This window comes from Tenrec ecaudatus, chromosome 10 (assembly GCF_050624435.1).
Source record: "Tenrec ecaudatus isolate mTenEca1 chromosome 10, mTenEca1.hap1, whole genome shotgun sequence".
In the NCBI taxonomy this organism is placed as follows: Eukaryota; Metazoa; Chordata; class Mammalia; order Afrosoricida; family Tenrecidae; genus Tenrec; species Tenrec ecaudatus.
In genome coordinates, this window is record NC_134539.1 from 112,739,403 (window position 1) to 112,764,192 (window position 24,790).

The window sequence follows — 24,790 nt, forward strand, 5'->3', positions numbered from 1 at the left end:
CGCTGTTCTCACATTGTTCTGTGTTCCAAGCGGGTGGGGCGGGGAAGCCGTGATTTTTACATTCACTGCGGGTGGGTCGGCGGCGCAGGAATCGGTCTCCCCTTGAGAAATAAACCAGTCTCTGGGTGGTGCAAACCCTTGAGGTGCTTGGCTGCTAACTAAAAGGCTGAAGGTTCAAGGTCATCCAGAAATGCCTCCCAGAGGAAGAAAGACCTGGCCATTTGCTTGTGAAACATCAGCCATTGAAAGCAAGGGGGTGGGGGGTGGGGGCATAGTTCTCCTCTGGCGCGCAGGAGGTCACCAGGGGTGAAAGCGGCCTCAGTGGTAGCTGGCTTTCTTTCTTTCTTTCTTTCTTTCTTTCTTTCTTTCTTTCTTTCTTTCTTTCTTTCTTTCTTTCTCTTTCTGAAACCATAGTCAGTGATCACAAACCACAACCATTCTCATGCTTCAGTCTTGCCTGGTCTCTGAAGATGATTCCTCGCTCAGGCACAAAAGTAGGACAGTTGTCACTTCAGTGCCGTGGTAGAGGAAAAAGAAAGCGACCTTGGAGGCTTTGGGACCTCCATGTTTACTCCTGATTTGGTGACGCATGCACTGTGTGTGTGAGAACCCTGCCTGTGCGTGGCTTCCACAGCTTTGGCCTGGGGACAACAGAGCTAGCAGGTGCTGTGTGCCGCCCCCCCCCCCACCCTTGGTGCACATTAGCTCCTTTGATTTTCAAAACATCCCTCCAGGCAGGCACTATCATCCCCATCTTTCAGATCAGGACACAGAGGCACGGAGAGGTTTCTGTTATAAATTACTCAAGGTGAGCACAGCTAGTCCTGGCTGTCATTCTTTATGAGCTGCTGCAGAGTCGGCCCCAGGCCACTCACAGGGTTGCCTCACTGCGATCCGTAGGTGCAGAGCGACCGACTTGCCAGGCGTTTCCTCGGACTCCACCTTAGTCTGGAAGTTCCGCTGACATCTGCTCAGCATCTTAGCATCATGCACACCCCCACTGACAGACAAGTGGTAGCTGGACATGAGCAGCACTGGCCAGGAGTCAAACCCAGGCCTCTTGCAAGAAAGAACGGACGCCTGTCCCCTGTACCAGTTGCCACGGAGTCGAAGCAACCTGGCTCCAGAGCCCACGGACTTCACTGCTCGCTGCAGTAACGTCTCCCTCGCAGGCTTGTGTAAAGAGAGTATCTAGCACACAGTAGGTGCTCATGAAGCCGTGACAGTGATCATCGGGCCCTCCCTTGGACCCTCAAGCTTCTGCTGAAATGCCAGAACAGCGTTTCGTCACTCCTCCAGGCAAATCAGCTGCCCACCGCAGCCGTAGCTCACAGTGCGGCCAACCCTGCTGGCCACAGTCAGGGCTCATAGCGTGCCCCCTCCCCCTGTGAATTTCCAGAATAACTCCACAGCTGGTTCTTCTGGGACCCGCAGAATGCCGGGTGGTACACCTGTCCCTTGGCAGCCTCTCTAAGCGCTTGTTGAATGTTCTTTATGAGGAAATGCACCGTACACGCGTGTTTGGTTTCTCAGGATCTCCGGGTCCTTCCTTGGCTCTACTCCTGAGCCTCTTCACTCCAGCCTTCCCTGGTCTGTCAGGTCAGGTCACCTGGAATTGTTCCTTCTCTGTCTACAGGCCCAGCAGGCTTGTTTGCCACCCCCTCCCTCCCCGGGACTCCGTTCTGGGGTATTGTACTCCAGCAAGGGCACTGCCTGGGGACTCATGCCCTTCTCTCTCGCTCTCCAAACTAGCATCTATCTCAGAGTCCCGTTTCCCAAATGCCCCTGGGTTTCTTCCAGGGAGTCTAGAATTCCCTGTCAGAGGGCACAGAGGCCCACTTGATAGTTAAGTGGGCAGGGACAGGCGTCATTTCTTTGCGCATTGTGGGACTTCATGGGGTGGGGGCATACTTAAAGCCATGACCTCTGGGTCATTTGTCCACCCGAGACAGAGCTCTCTCAGATCAGGTCAGGGGAGCCCGTGCTCATCTTGGGGTGCCACTGGTGGACTCCGTGTCTTCAGAGCCACCCCGGGAAGACGCAGCCAGCAAGACACACTCTTGGGGCCAGTCAGCGGTGCCCCAGTCGGCCTTGGTCTGAGAACCGGATCTAGGCACTCACGGTGACCTTGGTGACTGCCCTAAGCCGTGCCACCCGGCACCGTTCAGGCAAGTCCAGCAGCTTCCAATGGCCAGGCAGGGGCTCTCAGGCATGGCCAGGGGCCTCAGTGCCCACCGCGGCAGGGGGCCCGCATGGCATGGCCGGCGTCTGGGGGTGCGCCTGGGCGCTGCCAGGAAGGCCGGGCGGTTATCCCCGCAGCCGCCAGCAGGGAGCTCCCTCTCGGCTGGGCTCGCGCGGCCGCGGGGGGCGGCGCTGTGCGGCGCTGCCAGCGCTCCTGCCCGGACCCGGCCGGGCCGCTGTATGTCGCGCCTCCGCTCCAGTCGGCGGCCGGGCGGGCGGGCTCCGGCGGCCGGTGAGTGCGGGCGGCTGGGGCGTCCGCTCGGTGGCGGGGCCGCGCCGGCGGGGCCGCGGGGCGGGCTGGGCGCGCTAGCGGGCGGCGGGGCCCGGCCGGCTCCTCCTCCCCTCGCCCCGAGCAGCGGCCCGGGCTCCCGGCGCAGGTCCCCGGCGGCGCCGCGGAGCTTGGCCCCCAGGAGTGGGGGCCGGCCCGGAGAGGCGGGGGGCGGCAGCACCGGCGCTTCTGCCAGCTCGCGGCGGCGGGGGGCGCGCGGAGAGGCAGGACAGGGTGGCCTTCGGTTTAGGGGGCGGATTTGAGTCTGGGGGGAGGAGCTCAGGTACCCCGCGCGGCGGGCCGGGGGCTGCAGCCCAGGGTAGGGGGCTGTGGGGGGCCAGGCCCAGGCCCGCCTGACAGGCTGGCCGGCCGGCCGAGGCGCTGGGAAGGCTGGGGTGCAGGCAAGCACCTCCACCGAGCCCTTTATCCCGCCCGGCGGCCTTCACCCTTTCACTGCCAGGCCGACAGCGGGCTGAGCTCGGAGGAGCAGCTGCTAGACAGCTGGTAAAACAATGGAGACCCGCTTCCCGGCCCCCTCCTCTCGGTGCACAAGATCGGGTGTGCGTGTGTGAATGGCAGGCTTCGGGGGATTAGGAAGTGCGGCTGTCCCGCAGACTGGCTGCGTGCCTCACCTTTGCCTGCAGAGGGGTGCGGGGTGTGGGTATGTGTTGGGGGGAAGGTCGGCCAGGCTGCCCCAGGCCTTGGAGAGACCGCCCTGGCGCCCCGCCCTGCTAACCTGTCACGCCAGTTGTTTCGCCAATGGGAAAACAGAGGTGTTGGGGTTAGTCTACCACCCCCACCCCATCCGGGGCGCTGCTTGGTACCAAGCCTCCTGAGGAGAGGGGTCAAGGCTAAGATAAGACCTATAGAGACACACCACATATTGGGGCTTTGTATTGGGGACTGGGGGGTGTTGTCCTGTTGCGAGGCACATGTGTCCATCTGATTAGCTGTCGCCAGCATGAGCGGGAGGGCCCGGGAGAAGGCAGTCTGTTTGGTTTTTAAGCCCAGGTTCATTTTGCTTGATCGCTTGGGGAAGGGGCATGTGTTTGGCAGGGGCTTCCTAGTCTGTGTGTGCGATCTGGAGCGGGTGGGGGGCGCTAAAGGATGGGGCTCTCATGGCTGAGGCCTTCCTGGCCTTAGATGGTCTTGGGAAATTAGGGAATTGTTCCCCTTCAGCCTTCCCCTTGCCCATGCCTGGCTGGTTTGCTTGAGTTAGTTGCTTTTTGCCTCTTGGCGCCTGTGGCAAGCTTATGACGGAGCAGACCTTGTAAATACTCCTATGGCGACTGAATTGTGGGCTGGGGGTAGGCCACAGGCCCTGCTGAAAGACAGGGAAGGTCGCCCAGCATGATGAGGAGCATGAGCCCCCAGCAGGCTTTTGAATCTGGCGGTGGAATTGCTGTGCCATGTGCCTTATCAGACCCCTATCTCGAGCAGTTGGCCGTTTTCATGGCAGTGTGGCTGGCCTTACCTAATGTTCCCCACCCTTGTTGGTTCAGGGGCTGGCATACATTCTATTTGGAGATACTGGCAAGTTGCTCTCCTGAGGTCCCTGGCTTCCTGACAGGCCTCTCTGGCTCCTTGTCAGTGTGGCCTGCTACCTCCTCAGCTTCCCTTCTGCCCTTTGTGAAGGAGGCTTTCCAGGAAATACCCTCCTGGTCTCTGGACACAGCTGGTTATTTATAGCCGCCTTGGGTGGGGGGGTGTTTGTCCATTTGAGGAACTGGGGTCGGGGCTTCAAGTCCAGGAAGGCAGTGGCTGAAGCAGGGAGCTGTTGGGAGCATGGTTAGAGGAATGCGAAGGGTGGAGGGTGAGACTGGGAGAGGCACTGGTCACTTCCCTTGGGAACTTTGAACTATTGACCTAGTGCCTGGCAGCTCTGAGTGTCTGGTATGTTTACTCTCCCCTGAGCTGGCTGCTCAGGTGCCCGGGCTGTGCCTGAGGGCTTCCTCTTTTGCCCCAGGCTCTTCTCAGAAGCCCTCTCAGGGATTGTGCCCTTCCTGTCCCTGCCTGGTTCTCAGTCTCACTCTTGACTAGTGTGGCCAGCTGGCCTGTTTGAAGGACACATGTGTCTTCAGAAGTCGGGCCTGAAAATTCCAGGGCTCCTCCCTCCCACCCCCCAGAGGCTGGTACCTGAAATGGGTGGGGCAGGACTGGGGTTTATGTGAAAGGCAGATTCCACCCTGCTAGGGGTGGAGTAGGGAGTTGTTGGACTTGGTGTGTCACACAGGTCTCCAGGGCAGCAGGACTTTCGTCTTCAAATTGACTTGGACAGCACAGGGGGCGTGTGGAACCTCAGTGTGAGCGGCCTTCGGTGGGGAGCCCTGGGTGCCAGGCCTTGTCCCATGTGGAGAAGACCTGCCCTTGGTGGGTAAACCTGTGGGGCTCTGGTGGATGGTGGTGAAAGGCTTAAGGGGGTGGGAGGGCATAGTCTGGGGTGCCCCAGGGCTTGGGATGGAGAAGTCATGGTTCTGTTTTGGGCCAGGGTGGTGGGTGCTTTAGGATCACCATTTCCTGAAGTTCAGGGTAAGGTGCTGTGCTGGTGGGGACTGGAAGAGGAAAGGTGGGAACAGGTCTGGAAGTCCTCCCCACTCCCCTTTCTCCTCCGATAGGAGGGATTCCCAAGCTTGCCTTCGCCCTTGGTTCAAACAGCTTTGAGTCTGGCCGAGGTTCAGATGGTGGGGCCTACATTTTTACAAGCCGTTTCTCTCTGCTGGATGACCTGGTGGTACAGCAAGTTAAGTGTTGAGTTGCTCATCAAAAGATCAGTAGTTCAAAGCCGCTCTCTCCTCCCCTCCCCAAATGAGATGATTTAGTGAGTAGGGGCCGCTGGGTTTGGGTGTGGATTTCGTTTTTGCTCCGCCATGCAATTGGTTACGCTGCACAGGAGGATTTTTATTATTCTCTGATACTCAGCTATTGGATGATGGGCTCGCGTTCACTCAGCAATTGGGATGTAGAGTTAGTTCAAACCTGCCGCTTGTGGTTGAGCGGATTCATGCCTCTCCAGCAAGGTCGAGGGCAGAGGGCCAAGTCGCGAGTTCCCAGGTGCGTGAAGATTTTGTAGTTGGAATGGCTGAGGCTCCGAGCGGGACGGGACTTGCTCAAGGTCACACGGAAGGCGGCGGCGGCGGTTGGGATAGTCTCTGAGTCAGGAGCCTCGTGCGGCCCGCCTGGGCCGAGGCTGTGCATCACCCGGAAGAGCAGCAGTGGGCACCCCCCACCCCCTCCCCTCCCCCTCCTTTGGCTGGCACCTCTCCCGCTCGCCTTTCTTCCTGGCCTGCAGGATTGCTGGGTTCCAGGGGAGACGGACCGCAGCACAGCGGGAGGCGCCGCGGGGCCAGGTTGCCTGGAAATGCAGAGGGCCGAGGTCCGGCGCGGGCGCTGCGGGCCGTGGGCAGACTGGGCAGGGAGTCGGGAGCCGGCCGGCGGGCGGGCGGGCCTGCCGGCCGCCTGATGTCATGTGAGAAGCGTGCAGTCGGAGGAGCACACCTGGAGCCAGATAAGCTCCGTGTGACCTGGCAGTGAGTCACTGGGCGCTGCGGAGCTTGGCAGAAGAGGCCGGGAAGTGGCTGGCGCGGCCAGCCCCGCACCTTGCGCTGCGCCTCTCCGGGGCAGGCTGGGCTGGCCAGGTGATGGCCCAACCCCACCGGACCGCTGGTGCTGCCCGCTCGGCCTGTACGGAGATGAGGTCCAGGCCGGAGGGAATGGCCGCTCTGGGAGGTCAGAGGCCAATGGAGAGAGGCTGAGCCTGTGGGGAAAGGCTTGCCTTGTCTTTACTTATGAATGGGGGCTGGGGGCTGGGAGACGGAGCTGACCCGAGTGTCCCTGCCCAACAGCTGAGTGTGGGCGCGATCTTCTGGGGATTCTAACGTTATAGTTTCCATTTCCTGGGGTTTCCACTATGCCAGCTGCAGGGTGACCCATTTAAAGACGTCTTCCCTTAAAGCAATACAACACCGGTGAAATCTATTTCAACGAAGCCTCTGAAGTTCCTGCAACCCCTTTCCAACATGGATTGCAAGTCGTTCTTTTTCCTTTAATCTTTAAAATCAAAGACTCATCGGGGGCTGGGAATAAGTTGAACTGATGGGTGCCCAGCTGCTAGTCCTCCTTTCTTCTACTACCCAGAGTCAAAACACAGACGAACAACTTACCACCATCAAATCGATTCCACCCTAGCAGCCCTGTGAAAGATTTTCGGGACTATAAGTATTTATGGGAACCAATAGCCCTGTCCAGCCAACACTTGCCCGACAGCGCTAAATATCTGCAACCCTTTTCCCGGTCAGTTTGTAAAAGTTTGTGTATTAAGTTTTTAAGTATCTTATATATCTATGTTTGATATATAAATCTATTGTTACATAAATAGGAAAGTTTTTTTTCTGTACATCAAGTACATGTAAAAAGCAGAAGAAAATTGCACATAATCTCACCATCTAAAGCCCCAGGTTTAAATATCAACACACACACACACACACACACACACACACACACACATCTGGCCAGATGAATAGTCTCATTGTAAAAAATGAAAACAGTACCCATGCAAACAAGAGTCTATTTTGACCCCTTTAAAATCTCAGTCCCTTCCCCACAGCATGCATTTCCCCACATATATGCAAATATCATATGCAATGTGCATACATACATATCTATTGCTTATTTTAGCTAAAACTGGATACGATCTTGCAACTTAATAATATAGGATCTTTCCAGATCAGTTTTATATAAATCTCCCTCCTTTGAAAAACAACTGTCCGGTTCATAACCTACCTATTCCCCTAGTGATAGGCATTTATATTTATAGTTATACATTACAAACAATGCTGCAATTGTTAACTGTGCGCTAACGGAGTTCGTAGGAGCCTTGGTGGTGTAGTGGTTACGTGTTTAGTTGCTAACCACAAGACCAGCGGTTTGAAACTACCAGTGGCTCTGAGGAAGAAAGATGAGGCTTTCGACTCCGCTAAAGAGTGACAGCCTCAGAAGCCTCTAGAGGCACTTCTATCCTGTTTTATAGGGTGATTATGAGTAGGAATCCACTCAATGGCAGTGAATTTGAGTTTGAACAGGATTCACAACAATCACGGTCTGCAAGCCAGTGGAGTGAGTAGTTTGTGTCTGGGGTCTTCAAGCTTACCAGCAGCCATCTCAAACAAAACTACAGCGCTCTAACCACCAGAGCAAAACAGTAAGAAGGTAACCATAGCACAGAGAAGAAACAAGTCTACAGCAACCATGACCTCAGGTATCCTGAGACCAGAAGAATTAGATGGTGCCCGGCTACCATAGCAATTGCTCCCCAGCCGAGTCACAGTCATTGTTCATCGAGAGAGTGGGAGAAAAATATGGAGAACGTAATTTCTCATTTACAAAAAAACATCAAATAAAAGCTAGACCAACAGGAACGGTAGAAAACAGATGACGCCCGGAGCCTGTTGCCCTGCAACACTCTTTAAACCGAGAATGTATCCTGCCCTAGGAGATCACTTTCTAGTGGACCAGCAGAATGGCACACAGAATAAAAGCTATGTTACCTGTAAGATTGGTGCCCTACTTAAAACCCATCAGCCTGGGACCAAAAGGTCAACCGTGAGTCTAAAGCAAAATGGAGAAGTTAAGGGGCAGGGAAATGAGAAAGAAAGCAAACTGCAGGAGGAAAGAGAATGCTGACGCATTGTGATCAAGGCAACTAATGTCAGCGAACGCGGTGTACGGAAACCGTTGAATGGAAACTGACTTTGCTGCGTAAACTTTGACCAAAAGCCCAATAAAATGTTGCTTTTTATAAAAAAATGAAAGAGCTCAATCAAGCTCATTATAAGAATATATTTGTAGGTATCCTTTATGAAGAATTGCCAAGTCAAAAACATTTTCATACATATCACCACTTTCCTTCCTAAAAGATTATAGTAATTTATACTCCCACCAACACATAATTTACTCCCTGCATTTCATACCGTAAGGTGGGATGTCATAACACCTGATCGCTTTTATTTAAACCGGTGTGTGAAAAACAGTTTCCCACTCAACTCACTGTCACGAGACAATGCTGACGACCCTACAGGATAAGGCAGAACTGTCCCCGTGCGTTTCCAAGACTGTACCTGTTTACAGGACTAGAGAGTCCCGTCTTTCTCCCCCCACAAATAGTATGCCTCTGCTGAATTTTATATTTTTGGAAGCATTACAGAGGCTGAATACCTGTCTATATTTGCTGGCCATTTGCATTTCTGCATCTGAGATTGCCTTTCCCTGTCCTTTGAATGATGGCATTGGCCTGGAACCCCAGATATACCAGGGACCGCCAGAAGAGCAAGCACAGCTGTCCTCGCAGTACAGCCAGGGTGCTTCTTAGAAGCGAGGATGGAGAGACTTTGTCTCCTGTACTTTGGATGTGTTGTCAGGAGGGACCACTCCCTGGAGAAGGACATCGTGCTTGGTTGTATATCGGGTCATGATGAGTCAGAACTCACAGGGCATCTCATAACCAAACATCCTTAGTCTCTGGGTGGAGACAATGATTAAAGAGCTCAGCTGTTAACTGGAAGGTTGAAGGATCTAGCGTACCCAATGGCACCTCAGAAGAAAGGGCTTCGTTAGCTACTTTCAAAAAACCTGTCATTGAGAATGTTCAGTGGACAATAACTGTATGGAGCACAATCCTACTCTGCCTTCGGTGGGGTCATCATGAGGCCGAGGGGACCCAATGGTGATTATTATTATCATTATTTATATCTTTGCAGTAGCTGCCAACTCATTCCAGCCACTGTGCCTCAGCTTGGCATGGTGCTCACTGGGTGACCTTCAGTTCTAATTACTAAAGTCCTTTCCAGCATTAAGAGGTTATACCCTGACTAATTTCAGACATAACTCAAACTCCCAGCCTTCGAGTCCATGCCGACTCGGAGCAACCCTATAGGAGAGGGTAGAACTGCCCCTGTGAGGGTCTGAGCCTAGCTGTTCCAGAGACTGGAAAGCCCTGTCTTTCTGTCTCAGAGAGAGGCTGGTAGTTTCAAGCTGCTGACTCTGAGGATTGCATCGCAATGCTTAACCCCTGAGCCACCAGGGCGCCTCCTATTTTTGTGTTGCTTGTGCTAATAGTCATTTGTGTGTTGCCTTCTTTTCCATCTCGTTTAAATGGCAAAGAGTATGCCCTGCTACTGCTAGGTACCATCCTAGAGGCCCTACTACGTGCTAGTCACGTGAGAGGTTCAAAGGCCGTCTATGTAATTTCTTTTAATGTCTGTACCTTATGAGACAGGTACTGTTATCATCTCCATCGTATAGCTAGGGAAACAGGCATCGAGGTGGTTAGGGCCTTGTCCACAGCTATTGACTGGGAATTGTTCCCACATGCCCCTCAGGCTGAGCTCTTTCACTGGTTCTATTTATCTTATGTCCCTCGCACTTACAAATCAAAACAAACCTGCTGCCACTGAGTGAATCATGACCCACAGCCACCCTAAAGAACAGGGTAGAATTGACCCTTTGGGTTTCCAAGGCTGTAAATCTTTACAGGAACAGAAAGACTCATTTTTCTCCCAAATAGCAGCTAGTAGGTTGGAACTACTGATTTTGAGGTTAGCAGCCCCACGCATAATCTGCTACACCACTCGGGATTCCCTAGGTGTTTATGTGATACATCTCCCCCCCAACATTTTATCACAAAACTTTTGAACATTCAGAAAGCCCTAGAATTGTCCAGTGACCACCCTTACTTCTTAGAGTCTGTAATCAACATTGTATTTTCTTGTCTATTAATCCCTTAATTAGGCCATCCATTAATCCGTGTGAAATTTTGACATTTCTCAAAGTAAATTGCAAGCCTCAATTTACTCTTTCCCAGTTACTTCTGCGTGTATAGCATTAACTCGCATTCAGTGGTTGTTTGCGATTCTTTTGAGTTGATGTTTACATTGTAATGAAATTCGCAGGCCCTGAAGGTGCTCTGTTCAGAGAGTTGATAAGCACACAGCCCTGGGCAAACCCACTCCTTATCAAGGCAGCCAACCTGAGCATCACCTTGGAAAGTTCACCTCCCGCCCTTTCTCCACCACTTCTCACCCCCGTTTCCCAGTGTTAACCGCTGTCCTGAGATTTTTTTTCCCCCAGAAGAGCTTCTTAAAAGAACATCTTATCAATAGGTCAGACAATATGTACTCTAACCGTGAACAGCTTCCTCCATTCCCACTTGGTACAATATTTTTTTAATTCACCCCTATTGTTGTGGGTATCAATACTGTACACATACTTTTTAAAGCTGAGGAGTATTCCACTGTATGGCCACGTACACGTGGGTGAACCTATTCTGCTGCTGCTGCTGAGCAGAGAAACGCTTATTTGAATGGAGTGCTCTCTGCCCTCAACTCGAGATGTTTTACTGTTTTACAGTGAGAAGGTAGCCGACTTGGCAGATTGTACTTGGCTTTGGTTTGTGGGCGAGTAGGATGGAGATAATTTAAGTACATAACGTAATCTACGTATATACCTTTCCTCTATTTGAAATGAGGGAGTGCACTCTGAGTGGGGCGAGGGAGAAAAGGTAGAGAGTGGGAAACTGTGAGGCTGTCTTCTCCAGAGGGAAAGGAGAGGGTCCGGGAGGAGGAAGATGTGTATGCAGCCTCGAATGGTCGGGGGTGTGAGTGTCAGGGCCACTAGGGACTTTGGACTTGAGAAGCCAACACACTGAGCAGTCCTGGATCGGCAAGGAGGTGATGGGGTCCGGGTCTCTGGTGAGTTGGGGACTGGTGAGCTTTAGGGCAGCTGTAGCTACATTGCAGAGCCAGCTCTGGGCAGGGAGGCTGCACCTCAGGCCTGTGGTGCAGGAGAGAACCAAGGTCATGGACAGGCCTGGCAACTGTGGGTGACAGTGAGGAAGCAGGTACCGTGTGAGCTGTGCAGGTAACAGTGGCTGGACAGGTGGGGAAGGACATCAGTCTCTGAAGGCCTCAATGCTGGACCAAGGGCAGAAGGTTAATCCCTAACCTATGTTCACAAGAGACTTAGAAATGTGGAATTTTAGAGCTAGGTGAGACCTGGATCATCTAGTCTAACCTGAAACAGAGTGACAGGTTCAAGGGCTCCCAGCGATTTATTGACAGCTCCAGGCCTAGATAGCAGGGATCCTACAATTCCCATGAGTACACACACACACACACACCTTGCGCGCGCGCGCGCGCGCACACACACACACACACACACACACACACACACACACACACACACACACGTGCCTCTGTCCCTGCCTGGCACAGTGGCAGTGAAGGACAGGCTGGCTGGCTGATGCTGCTGCAAAAACCAGGAATCAATGAAATTATTTCTTAGGGTCCTTTCCAGCCCAAAGATTCTAGAATTCTGGGGGCTGGTTTCCGTTGATATGGCTCAGCTCTGTAGGCCCCAGCAAGAGCCAGGCTTGGGGAAGGATTACAGAATGAGGACTGGCGTGTAAACAGAGGTAGCTTGGTGGGGGAGGGGGCAATACTGTAGTGACTCGGGCCCTCTGTGGCAGGACTCCAAGTCTCTGGGGAAGACTTTGGCTTCATTCTTCCCACAGGTGCCCCTGGAGCTACCTTCTCAACCAGCCCTTTGAGACAGTGTGGGTGGTGGCGGGTGACAAGTAAGGTGGGCAGTGACCAGCTGAAGATCCTGTGGACATCTTACTCAGGGAGACGGGCAGGGAGGGTTTCCTAGTTTGGTGTGAATGCTGCAGCCGCTGGTCCTAGAATAGATATGTGGTGGAGTCCCATGTCTAGTATGTGACTGGCCTGTGCCACCCCCACCCCCCCATCCATGTTCGGGGAAGATGGAAGTTCCTTGTGCTAAGCAGAACCCGCAAGAGAGGATGAGGGCTGGCAGGCACTCCCCAAACCTATCCCAGTCCAGATCCAGGTGGTCTGCCTGTACATTTCTTGGGCCCTTGATCTCCTCCTTCAGCTCTCAGCTACAAAGCATGGAGCAGCTAGAGAAGTTTGTTGTGCCAGGTAGAAACGTTGGTCAGAGAGGTAAAGGACTGAATGCCATGACTACTCAGACTTCCCATTTCTCAACTCCAGCTTTCTCACAGTCCAATAGGACAGTCGCTTGTCACGTGTGGGAGCCTCTGGCTGCGCACTGAAAGCTTGGCAGCATGTCAGCCCAGCAACACCACGGAAGAAAGTCCTGGCCATCAATTTCCCCAAATACCAGTCATAGACAAACCTATGGAGCACAGTTCTAGTCTGACACGTGTGGGGCTGCGGCACCTTGGAGTCGATTCGATGGCAATTGGAAGGAGCCGCATGGGTGCTGATCCCTGGCCCAGTGGTGATCCTGAATTGAAAGATGCTCTGAGGCCCGACCACGTTTCCAAGATGATATGGAAAGGAGAATAAAATGGCGTAGTGTTTATTATATCGGTTACATGTTGACAAGACAATGGTTAGGATATATGGGCTGGGAGAGTAGGTTATCAAAGTTAACCTCACCTGCTGCTTTTTGCCATTAGCATGGCAAGTGCTCTAGAAAATGTTGAATCTCATCTGTGGCTGGGATTGCGTTCCTTGTGTACTGCACTGCTCTAGAAGGAGATGGGCAGGTCTCCTAGGAAACAAAGGATCAGGGCGCTGCACAAAGGGGGGTTCCTGGCCTTCCTGCTTCCCTGAGAATTGTCCTTGATGGAGGAGTCACTCTTGGTAGAAGGGGATGCTAAGGGGGCTCCTCTTGGGGGTTGCCCAGAGAGGAAAGTTCTCTGCAGGGCTGGCAGAGGTCAGTGCTAGAAAGAGGGTAAGCTTGTAGATCTTGCACTTGGTACCCAAAGTGGGGGCCCTCGTGAAGAGAGAACAAACTAGACCTTCATTTCTAATTAGGTAGTCTGGCCTACTTAGATGTCACGTTCCCTGTTGGTTAGGACCAGAAAGGCTCTCTGTCTCCCCACCCCCACGCCCCCTCAGGTTTTTTTCGGTCCTCCCCCCCCCCCCAATCAGATCCGAGTGGGAGTGGGACTAGCTGCCTAGGAGTGGAGCTCTCTCATCCTGGGCTTCTCTCTCAGACTGCCACCACTTTCCTTCCCAGGCTATATTTAGGCGCTGGTCTGGGGAAAAGGATGTGAGTTTTCCAGGATCCTGTTTACCCGGCAGTCCCTCACCCCTACCTTGCAGTGGTCTGTCCTCTGTGCAGTGTGAGTCTCCTCTTCCTTCCCTCCTCCCTTCCCGCTTGGCTTCCAGGCCCCAGAGAGGACACAGGATTTTCCCTGGAATCACAGCATTGCTGTTTCTTAGCTGTGTGGCATTTAATGCATAGCTCATGTTTAGAGCTCTGTTTGCCCAGTATAGAGGAGGATGTCTACCTTACAGGGATGTTTGCCCAGTATAGAGGATATCTACTTTACAGGGATGTTTGCCCAGTATAGAGGAGGATGTCTACTTTACAGGGATGTTTGCCCAGTATAGAGGAGGATGTCTACCTGACAGGGATGTTTGCCCAGTATAGAGGAGGATGTCTGTCTTACAGGGATGTTTGCCCAGTATAGAGGAGGATATCTACCTTACAGGGATGCCGGGAGGGTCAACAAAGGGGAACCAGGAAAGCTCCCGGCAGGTGGCAGGCACTTGAGCTCTTAGTTGATGGTGGCCAGGGGGTGGGGGTGCTTCAATGACAACAGGCTTCCGGAAGAGCCTAGCAGCACCCAGTAGGTGCTGCCTGGGGGGCATCAGCTTTGAGGAGGTGATGGCGTACAGAGGACCCTTCCCTCCTTGGTGTTTGCATCTTAAATCAGATCCTAGGCTGGCTTGAAGTCCCCTCTTGCAAGGTCAGGTCTTCCAGAGGTCACCTCCAGATACAGCTAAACCTTGGTCTATTGCGTTTGAAGGAAAGGCACCTGAGCATTGCACCTCAAACGGAGTCTCCGGTTTCCTTATTTGTGTAATGGTGGTAATAGCAGGATGGCCTTGCCCATGGACAGGTTCTAAGGATCCCATTCAAAGGGCCAAAGTTATATGAAACAGAGTGCCCTGCCCACAGCTGGCATCCGGTAAGGGGTAAGCATCGGGCTGCCAAGCACAAGGTGGACTGTTTGAAGCCCCCAACCATCTGTGAGTGGATAGTGGGTCTATCCGCCCCGATAAAGATCGGCAGTCTCAAACCCTAAGGAGCAATTCTGCACTGCACTATAGGCCCTGTGAGCAAGAATCAGCGCGATAGTCAAGTTGCTTGTGTGGTGTCTAGCCTAGGAGTCCTGGTGGGGGTAGAGGTTAAGGGTTTGACTGCTAAGCATAGGGTCAGCAGTTTGAACCTGACAGCCCCTGTGCGGGAGAAAGATGTGACCATCAGATTTACAGCTTTGGAAACCCCGTGGGCAGGTCTACTCTGTCCTGTCGGGTCACTGTGAGGCAGAATTAAGGAGTATTGGGCTTGGGGTTTGGGGTTTAGTACTTGACCAGATCTGGTCCAGAGACAGGAAGAACGCGGACTGGAATAACCTTTCTCTCTGCATGTTGTGTATGTGTGTGTGTGTGTGTGTGTGTTGTGTTTATTTGCAGCAGCAAGGTGGGGTACCAAGACCCTGGGTCAATCACCTTTAATCCTCTAGGGGGTGTCTACCCCCCAAAAGCAGCACCCCCGCCATGTTCAACCTAATGAAGAAAGACAAGGACAAAGATGGGGGGCGGAAGGAGAAGAAAGAGAAGAAAGAGAAGAAGGAGCGCATGTCGGCCGCAGAGCTGCGCAGCCTGGAGGAGATGAGCTTGCGTCGCGGCTTCTTCAACCTGAACCGCTCTTCGAAGCGCGAGTCCAAGACCCGCCTGGAAATCTCCAACCCCATCCCCATCAAGGTGGCTAGCGGCTCCGACCTGCACCTGACCGACATCGACTCGGACAGCAACCGCGGCAGCGTCATCCTGGACTCGGGCCACCTGAGCACGGCCAGCTCCAGCGACGACCTCAAGGGCGAGGAAGGTGGCATCCGCGGCTCCGTGCTGCAGCGGGCCGCCAAGTTCGGCTCCCTGGCCAAGCAGAACTCGCAGATGATTGTCAAGCGCTTCTCCTTCTCCCAGCGGAGCCGAGACGGGAGCGCCTCCGAAACGTCCACCCCCTCGGAGCATTCGGCCGCCCCATCCCCGCAGGTGGAGGTGAGGACGCTGGAGGGTCAGCTGATGCCCCCTCCAGGCCAGGGCTTCCCCCGGCCAGGGCACCGGGCCCGAGCCCCCGAGCTGGTGACCAAACGGTTCCCGGCGGACCTGCGCCTGCCCCCCGTGGCCCCTCCGCCGCCCCCTGCCCCCCGGGAGCTGGAGCTCCAGCGCCGGCCCACCGGAGACTTTGGCTTCTCCCTGCGGCGGACAACCACGCTGGACCGGACCGCCGAGGGCCAGGCCTACCGCCGAGTGGTGCACTTTGCCGAGCCCGGGGCTGGCACCAAGGACCTGGCCCTGGGACTGGTGCCGGGCGACCGGCTGGTGGAGATTAACGGGCACAACGTGGAGAGCAAGTCCAGGGATGAGATCGTGGAGATGATCCGGCAGTCTGGGGACAGCGTCCGGCTGAAGGTGCAGTCCATCCCCGAGCTCAGCGAGCTGAGCCGGAGCTGGCTGCGGAGCAGCGGCGAGGGAACGCGCAGGGAGCCAGCCGATGTGAGTGGGGTGCGCGCCTGCCCTGCCGGGCAGAGGGGATGGGTCAGGGGTGGGTAGTGTCCGCATGCGGGCATCTCCTGTGGTTGCACTCCGATGGTGGGTACCTGGCGGCTGTGGTCAGAGTCCAGCGAGTCCATGGAGTGGGGAAGCCGTGCCACTCCCCGCGCCAGGTGCCCATGAAGGCAGTCGCCCCTTTGCCTGTGTACCGTATCCGAGAGTTGAAGACACATCCCGCAGGGCTCATCCGGGTAGAATTCTATCCGAGGTGCACTCCAGAGGTACCGAGGCTTGGTGCCTTCTCTTGATTGTGCGTACCCATTGGCTTGGTGTCGGATTGTACGTGCCCATTGGCTTAATGCATTCTCTAGATTGTGCGTGCCCATTGGCTTGGCATCCTGCTTTTCTGGAGACTGCTGTGCTGAACTTTAGCCTCATCTCTGCCCCCAGCCCCCAGGCCCAAGAGGGGTCTGATATTGCGTGGCAATTGTTGAGAAAGGGCTGAGCTTGATGATGCAAGGATGGGTTACGGGCTTGGGGACCATGTTTTCTGAGCCCTGGGTTGGGGCATAGGAGCTAACAAGTCATCCCTCCTGCTACCCCCTAATAGGAGAGACTGAAGACCCAGTCACCGAGGCAGGAGCTCACTTTTCATGCCAGCGCAGTGGGATGCCATTGCAGGAGTGAGTGGGTCAGGCATGCCCTTTATGAAGGTCAGGAGCCTTGGTAGCGTAGTGGTGGCAGTTGGGTCCCTAATCCAAGGTCAGCCTTTGGAAACCACCAGCCAGCTATGCCAGAGAAAAACGAGGTTCTACTCCCGTAAAGAGTTACAGGCTCAAAAACTCACAGGGGGCAGTTCTACCCTGTCCTGGAGGGTCAGAATTGACTCGATGGCAGTGAGTCTGGTTTGGGTTTATAAAGGTCACTTGAGCTCTTAAGCATCTTGGTTGCTTCTTCTGGAAGAAGAGAAAGCGTGGCCCTGTTCTCAAACCTACAGGGATAGATAGCATGTCCTAACTGACCCTTGGACTATATCGTAACCTCCCATACGCAACAGCAGGGGAAGACGGTGACGGGGAGCAACAGAGCCTGAGTAAACTTTGAGTGGATCACGGTAGGGCACCTGAGAGCTCTCACCCCAGGGGTCTTGTGATAAGACGGCTGCAGAGCACTGTAGAACATCCGTCCTGCCTGGAGACAGCACCTGAAAAACCAAATGGCCTTTGACCAGCTCTCCTCCAAGCTGTGGGTTCTAGGACCGTGGTTTGTCCAGTGTACAGCCTGACCAGGACCTTCCTGCCCTAAGTGTCCTGCCAGATGTGAAAAGTCAGAAATGGGAGGAAACAGACCGGAAGCAGGCTGAGTCCCAGCCCAGAGCAGGCCGCTCTCCCGGGGAGGGGAAGCGGATGCTCAGGATGGCTGTCTACCTAACAGTCCATCAGTCGGGCCGCCTTAGAAGGGGATGGGGAGTGGCTGGGTCAGACGCTGACAGGAGGTACTGGAGCTGGGTGTCAGGCCTTCCTTCACCCTCAGGTTGGTTAGGTTCAGGCAGTCTGACAGTGACAAGGAGTGGGGCAGAGGGGCAGTTGTGGAACCCCAGGAAGGACTGGCCTCATTGATTCCAAAAAACACACTGAGCATCTACTGGGTGTCAGCAACCAGGTGAGACCCAGCATGAGGGACCACGGCTTAGAGACTGGAGAAAACAGGAAGGGTCTTTGTCTGAGCACCAAACACCGTGACATGTTGTTATAGCTGTCTACTTTCTCCCAGGCTAACATTGCTTTGAACAGATGGAATTTTCTTTCTCTTAAAGAATCTCCTGGGGGACTGTTGCCAGCTCCTGCTGAACCACAGCACAGGCCTCTGTGGGGCCCTGAGCCTGGCATCCCAGATGCCATTTCATTCTCTCTTTATAGCCCAGGGATCATCCTGGCATCTCACATTTCCCATCTCGTCACCTTTCCCAGCTAGCTGCTGCTTCCCCATCCCTGGGGAAGAGGGTGGTTCAGCTCTGGAGGCCCTGGTAGATTCTGAGTTACAGCTGGTATCCCTGAAACGCTGGCATGCTCCAGCCCCCAGGGGGCAAGCCTCGCTGGTGCCCAGAGGACTTCTTCTCTGGGCATTCGCCTCGGGGGATCTGCAGGGATGTAGTAGAAAACCCCACCCCCCGGTGCCTCTGAGCCGAAGAAACAGGTCTAGGGGAAGCCCTGGCTCTGTCCCCACCTGGGTAGGGGCAGAGTAAAGCCAGCATTTTCCAGTTTCTGGGGGCCAGAGTCTAAAGAGCCTGGTGTGGGTGTGTGGCAGCTTCTCCTGTGGCCCTTCTCTATCTCCTCCTCTTCTTCCTCCCACTCTGATTTCTGCTTCTTTTCTTGGCAATCGTTCTGGTCCCAGTTCCATGCCAAGAAAAGCGTCTTCTCGCCTCCTCCAGGCTTCTGGGCGGGGTACCCTGATGACTCCAGCTCCGCAGGGACAGTTCCTGAAGGCCACCCTGACCGTCAGGCCATCCATCAACTGTGTCCACACGTTGCCTGTCCTTAGGGAGCACTCAGGGAGCTGGCTGGCCGGCTGTTCTCTGCCTGTACACAGATGGGGGCCAGGCCCCCTGGCTCCTCTCCATGGCCTGTTTGGAAGGCTCTAGAGAGAGCCAGTCCCTTGGGTTTCCCTCTCACATGGTGTGTGTCCAGAAGGCTTGGCTTGCACCTTCAAGTGTCCCCAGAGCTGCTAGACCAGGTTCCATCAGGAGTCGGGGTGAGCCAGGGTGGCCGGACCGTCTTAAGGCCTAAGAGAGAAGCAGTTCATCCATCTATCATCCACCCCTCCGCCCACCTATCCATTCAATAAACATTTGTGGAGCACTTGTGGTGTGGCTCTGGGATCCAACAGTGTGCAGTACACCATCCTAGCCCCAAGGCATGCTTCCGAATTTACTGGGAGAAAAAGTCAAGCCATCTGCCCCTGCCAGTGCAGTCTGAGCAGCTTGACAAGGCCCAGTGCAGGGTCCTCGGGGAGCATGGAAGCCATGGGGGATGTTGGCCAGCAAAAGGTGATTTCTAAGTCGGGGTAGGGAGAAGGGAGGCTGGTGCACTTGTCGAATGAGGTTGGGGTGGACTGGGTGTTAGGAAGCGGTAGGAGAGGTAAGCAGGGGCCTGGTCACACAGGCCCACTTGTGAGCTAAGCTCAGGGCTGTGCACATCACTCTCAGGGCAACGAAGCCGCTTAATTAGGGGTGGACAGGCACAGACCTCAGAAGACTCTGGTTCTCTATGGAGAACGCAGTGTAGCAAGGGCCGCTGGGAGGAGACTAGTCAGGGGGCTCTCGTAGAAATCCAAGCTGGAGGATGGAGGCCTGAGGCCGGGGTGGAAGCAGATGGGGTGAAGAGGAGTATCGGGCTCCAGGGGCTGAGGAAGACTCCAAATGCTGGGGTGATGGTCTAGGGACTGCGGACGTGGCGCAGTTGCATGGGACTGCTAACCTTGGGGGGAGGTGTTGAATGGTTTCCCTGTTCCTCAGGGGAAGTTTCTGGGGAGCAGCCGGAGTGGTTACTCTTAAATTCACTGAAGGCAGAGCGACCCCTGCTCTGTCCAGGTGAGAGGAGGCGCTGGTAACAAAGGGATCTCAGCTGCCCCTTTGGCTCAGGCTCCTTCCTCGTCCCTACCCCAGAGCCTGGGTGGGAAAGGGGGGATCCTTGTGAAGGGGTAGAGGCCTGCCTGGGCCTCAGGGCCTGGGAGAGAAGAAAGCTGCTCCTTCTTGCTTGTGTTTGGCGGCGGGGGGGCATCCAGGAGGACAAGCGGATTGTATAGGAGGGTAGGATGATGGGGGTCACAGCTCAACTGCTGAACTCAGAGCAGCCCTGGCCAAGTCCTGGCCAGCGTGGTTGTCCTCTGTCACCAAGAGCCAGAGGAACAAACATGTCGGGGATCCTCCCCAGAAGGTCCTGCCTCCCAGAGCTCTCAGGGGTGAGTGGGAGGAGAGGTGGGGGTTAAAAGAAGACCTGCTTGTCTCTCCTAGTCCGTCTAGTGGCCGGGATGCTCTAGGGCTCTCAGGCATTAGCCTGAGGCCTGTGATGCTGCTGCTTCTGTTGCACCTTGGGGCTCATAGTGTGGGCCTTAGGGCTGCCCGTGTGGTTCTTTAGAGGTTGTCAGGTCTGTCCTAAACCACCTCCAGGAGTGGATGGGTGAAGACATATGAGCATGGTGGGCTTTAGAGCCAACAGGACACGGGTCCAAGTTTTACCAACGTGACCACGTGTTTCTGAGCCCGTTGACCCATTGACGCCGCAGACAGTTCCTGAAGTGTCTTTGTGGATCAGGCCCTGTGCTGGGCAATGGGGAACTGAATGAATGGAACATGGTCTTTCCCTGAGGAAGCCCAGCCAGCTGCCATCCATGGAGTCAAGCCCGATTCATGGTGAACCCAGGGGACTCGGGGTGGGACTGTGTGCTGTGTGGGTGGTTCAGTGGTTGGGATCTTTCCGAACTCGTTGGCCAGGCCTTTCTCTCTAGGTTCAAACAGCCAAGCTTCCAGTCTGTAACTGAGTGCTTTAGCTGAGTACTTAACTGTCTGTGCCACCCAAGGGGCTTCTGAAACCCATTGAGAGGGGACGCTTAGATGTCAGAGTGTTAGTCCGGGTAGACTAGACAAACAAATCCAGAGGTACTCGTGTGTGTAAAAGAAAACTTGATATCAAAGAGCAATTGTCCATTAAGAAAACATCCCAGCCCAGTCCAGATCAAGTCCATAAGTCTGATATTAGCCCACATGTGCATTACCAGTCTGTAAATTCGTCTTCAGACTAACACAACACGTGCAATGATGCTGAATGCAGGATGATCACAGGCCAGTGGGTGGAAAGTCTTGTGGATCCAGTGGCATTAGAAGCATCTCAGCGCTGGCATGGATCGCCACATGGCTCCTCCAGCCCCAGGGCTGTGGCTCTCTCAGCGTAGCTCCATGTGGCTTGTCAACAGCACTGTCTTGCAGGAGGAGAGTGTGAGAGAGTGTGTGTGTCCTGCCTCCAGCAAGCTATTTATCTCCTTAGCACCTCCAAATGAAGTCGTCAAGCTGCCACCTGATTGACAGGCTAAACTCCACCCCTTCACTCTTAATAGTCTCTAGTTGCCAACAGATTAAGTAACTACCACAGTAAGTAAATGCAAACCAGCTGTTGTGCAGACGGTGTGTCCAGGTTAGGGGGGGGGGGGCCGAGGGAAAGCAGGAAGTGGCAAATAAGAGAGGCCTCCTAGATGAGGTGACCTTTGATCTCCTCTGGAAGACGGGCATTATGCTAACCTCCGAGAGCTTGAAAAGCAGACATGTCCTACTCATTCCCCACAATTACCTCTGAGATGGGAACCATGGTGCCTGTTGCTTCTCAGTCTATGGACTGAACGTTGTATATCTTTCTGTAAGACAGATATGCTTATGGAGTTGGTGGGATCAGTAATGTGAAACTTCAACCAAACTCACTGCCATTGAGTTGCTTCTGACTCACAGTGATCCTATATTGCAGGGTATAACTGTCCCTGTGGGTTTCCGAGACTGTGATGCTACACGAGTAGGAAGCCTCAGCTTTCCCTCACGGAGCGGCTGGTGGTTTTGAACTGCTGACCTTGCGGTTAGCAGTCCAGTGCGTACCCACTACACCACCAGGGCAGGTAGTAAAAGCTTTCCTCTCTCTAGCCTCTGAAGCCAGCTGAAGGGGGTAATTTCTTAGTCTCTTCAATTAATTCCTCCTTGGATTAGGTGTTGGGCTGGTAATCTCCAAGTCAGGGGTTCTAACCCACCAGCTGCTCTGCAGGAGAGAGAAGAGGCTGTTTCTGTAAAGATTCACAGCTCAGAAACTCTACATAGGGTATCTCTGAATGGGAATCGCCTTGATGGCAGTGGGTTGGTTTTTATGGTCCTTGCTTTCTTATGGAGCCCTGGTGGCACTGTCAGGTATGGCTTGGACTCCTGTAAGCCATAGGTTTGCTGCTGACCACAGGTTGGCTCTTCAAACACTCCAGCTGGTTCGTGGGAAGAAGATGAGGCAGTCTGGTCCCAGAAATGGCTATAGCCTTGGGAACCCTGGGAAACAGCTCTGCGTTGTCTGCTAGACTTGCTAGGGTCCAGACCGACTCAGTGGCAGTGGTCTTTAGTGTTTGGTGCCCTGGGGTAGTGGGGTACGTGGGACCAGGGGACAGAGCAGTGCACTGAGCTTTTTCCATCTGCTAGATCTCCCTTCGTCCTCACAGACACCGTCCTAGCTTCATCTTTCTGAGATGCTAGAGAAACTGCTGTCCCAGAGTGCCCAGGCCACCCAGCCGGGGTGGTAGGCCCAGGCCACATTGAGCTGGCTGTGGGGGCACGCCACGGCCATTGGCTGGTTTTACAGACTCGGCTTGGAACGCTGATGGAGCAAGGACTGCGAGGTCCCTGCCTGGCCCCTTCCGGCCCTGGCTGGAGCTGGAACCCAAAGGCCTGCTCTGACACCCTGGCCACCCTGCCCTCTGCTTCCTTCTAATTACTCTTATTTACATTGAAATGGTTCTGGAAAATACCAGATAGGCAAACACCCTGACTGGGGGTGGGTGGGGAGTGGGTGAAGGGGGGCGGTGTGTGGCGGGTGGGAACACAAGTATTTTAAAAATGCTGCAAATCTCTACAGCGCTTCCCAGAAACCACAAGCACGCGCTCTGCCTGCCAGCAGGGCTCCCGCCGCCCCTGGGGTGGAGAGCAGCATGGGGCTGGGGGGTGGGCAGTGACCCAGTTGGGGTAGGGGCTGCCCCGCCGTTCAGTCGGAGCAGGCTGCCTGGCGCCTCCATTGTCAGTTCTGGGCAGCGGGTACAGATATGCCCCAGGCAGCCAGCAGCCCTGTGGGTGCCAGACAGACCCAGCAAAGGAAGAGACTTTCATACCTCCACTGACCCTGCTGGGCAGTTTGGGGGTTGGGGGTGCTTAGCCAAACCTTCAGTCCTGTGGGGTGCTTGGCAGCAGCCTCTGTTGAATACAGGGGAACATGTTGGCCACGCCGATTTTTTCCGTTGTTGGAACTGATTTGGTCGGGAAACGATTTCCTTAGACCTGGGGTCCCCATGTCTCCAGCAGTGTGCACGCTCCTTAGAACCAGGACAGAGCGGCCAGCCCTGACGGGGCTCCACGCAGTTGCTTTGCACAGGCTCAGGATCCAAGAAGAATGCAGGGGGTTTGCCCAGCACTCTGTCTGGTGCCCACTACTATGCCTGCCTGCCAGGCACGTACATGCTCCCTGAGCGCTGTTTCGCGGATCTGGGTGAGATTCAGCTGGACAGGAAGGTCTTACAGGAGGGGTCCTAGCTAGTGCTCACAGCATGCTGGGGGCTTTTCTCAGTCTCTCCCATGTATGGCCTTGGTTCATTTCCTCAGCAACCCAATGGAGTAGTAGTATAATGCTCTCCATTTCGCAAATGAGGAAGGATCGCCACGAGGTTAAGTCAGTTACCGAAGGATTCAGAGCCAGGAAGTGGCTTGCCAGGACTTGAACTCAGGCCATCAGCTCCTTGCCCTTTCCCAGCCTGCTGCACAGGGTGGAATAAGGCATTATTGGCCACCTTATAAATCCCCCGGCCAGCCCAGGCCTGGGCCCTTCTGCTTTCTGCGTCTCTTGGTCATTTGAAGCTTCCTGATCTTCCTTCCAGAAGGGAAGAGGAAGTACGGTGACTGGTCCGGGTCTGGAAGCTCTATGCTGTAGGGGAAGTGATGGCAGCAGGCAGGAGGGGGTCCTGTGGGAGCCAGGAGCCCTCATGGAAGGAAGCCCCAGGACAGGAAGTGCCTTGGCATAGGGTCCCACAGGGCCAAACTGAGGGTAGACTTGTGCCCCTTCTGCCGCTCCTCTTGCAGGAAGCAGGTCAGCCCGTGACCCCTGGACCACTGCTCTTATAGAGGGTGAGTCTCAGAAACCCACAGGGGCAGTTCTACTCTGTGCCACCAGGTTGCTGTGTGTCAGCATCGACTCGATGGCAGTGAGTTTGCTGTGGGTTTGGCCGCTCCTCGGCTGGATCTGGAAAGGCAGGGACGACACCCCCCTCACCTTGGGATGCTGGCTGGCGTGCAGGTCCTCATCTCCACAGCACCTGGGATAGCATGATCCCCAGGGGACCCCCTTGGCTCAGTGCCCACCCCTTGCTGCGGGGTGTTGTGTGTGCCCAGCAGGGTCGGCAGTGCAGAGCTCCACTGGACTTCCACCCAGGGCTCTTGGTCCCCTTTGCCTGTAGTGCTCTCTCTCCACGGACCAGCCACATCCACACCTACCCTCCCTACTCGCCCCCCCCCCTGCCCCGCTGGCTTGAATCCCCTTTCCTCAGGGAAGCCATCTGTGAATCTCCCCAACCACGTCAGGCCCCTACCTCAAGGCTGCAAACCAGGCGCTTTCTTGTTCTTTCACGATGCTGAGCACTTCGGGAGAGCAGCTGAAGTTTGCTGGTGGAAGGAGCCAGTTCCAGAAGCAGGCACTGGTCTCTCAGTCGGGCTAGTTTCCCTCATGTAGCTCAGTTGGGGGTCCTAGATCTCCCACCTGCAACTGACCTTGGTGACCCGGGGGTGGTGTCCCACCATGTTTTACCCCATCCTCTGTTTCCCATGCCCCCAGGGACTGCCGTCTCTCACAGTAGAGGAGAGATGTCTGGGGGCCTCCGGAAGCAAGAACCTGGGGGA

General features: G+C 54.8%; 1 protein-coding gene across 8 annotated transcripts in view; it reads left to right on the forward strand.

Moving 5' to 3' along the window:
* The first annotated feature begins 2,361 nt into the window (after nt 1–2,361).
* The window catches only part of MYO18A (myosin XVIIIA), a 107,411-nt gene continuing 84,982 nt past the window's right edge, over nt 2,362–24,790 (forward strand). For 7 of the 8 annotated variants that reach the window (XM_075561286.1, XM_075561287.1, XM_075561290.1 and 4 more), the window contains exons 1-2: nt 2,367–2,473; nt 15,034–16,119. In XM_075561286.1, coding sequence (XP_075417401.1) covers nt 15,118–16,119 — 1,002 coding nt within the window. In that variant the 5' untranslated portion in view covers nt 2,367–2,473; nt 15,034–15,117. Of the gene's footprint in view, nt 2,474–15,033; nt 16,120–24,790 lie in introns of all 8 variants that reach the window. The other variant, XM_075561282.1, reaches the window with a different exon arrangement.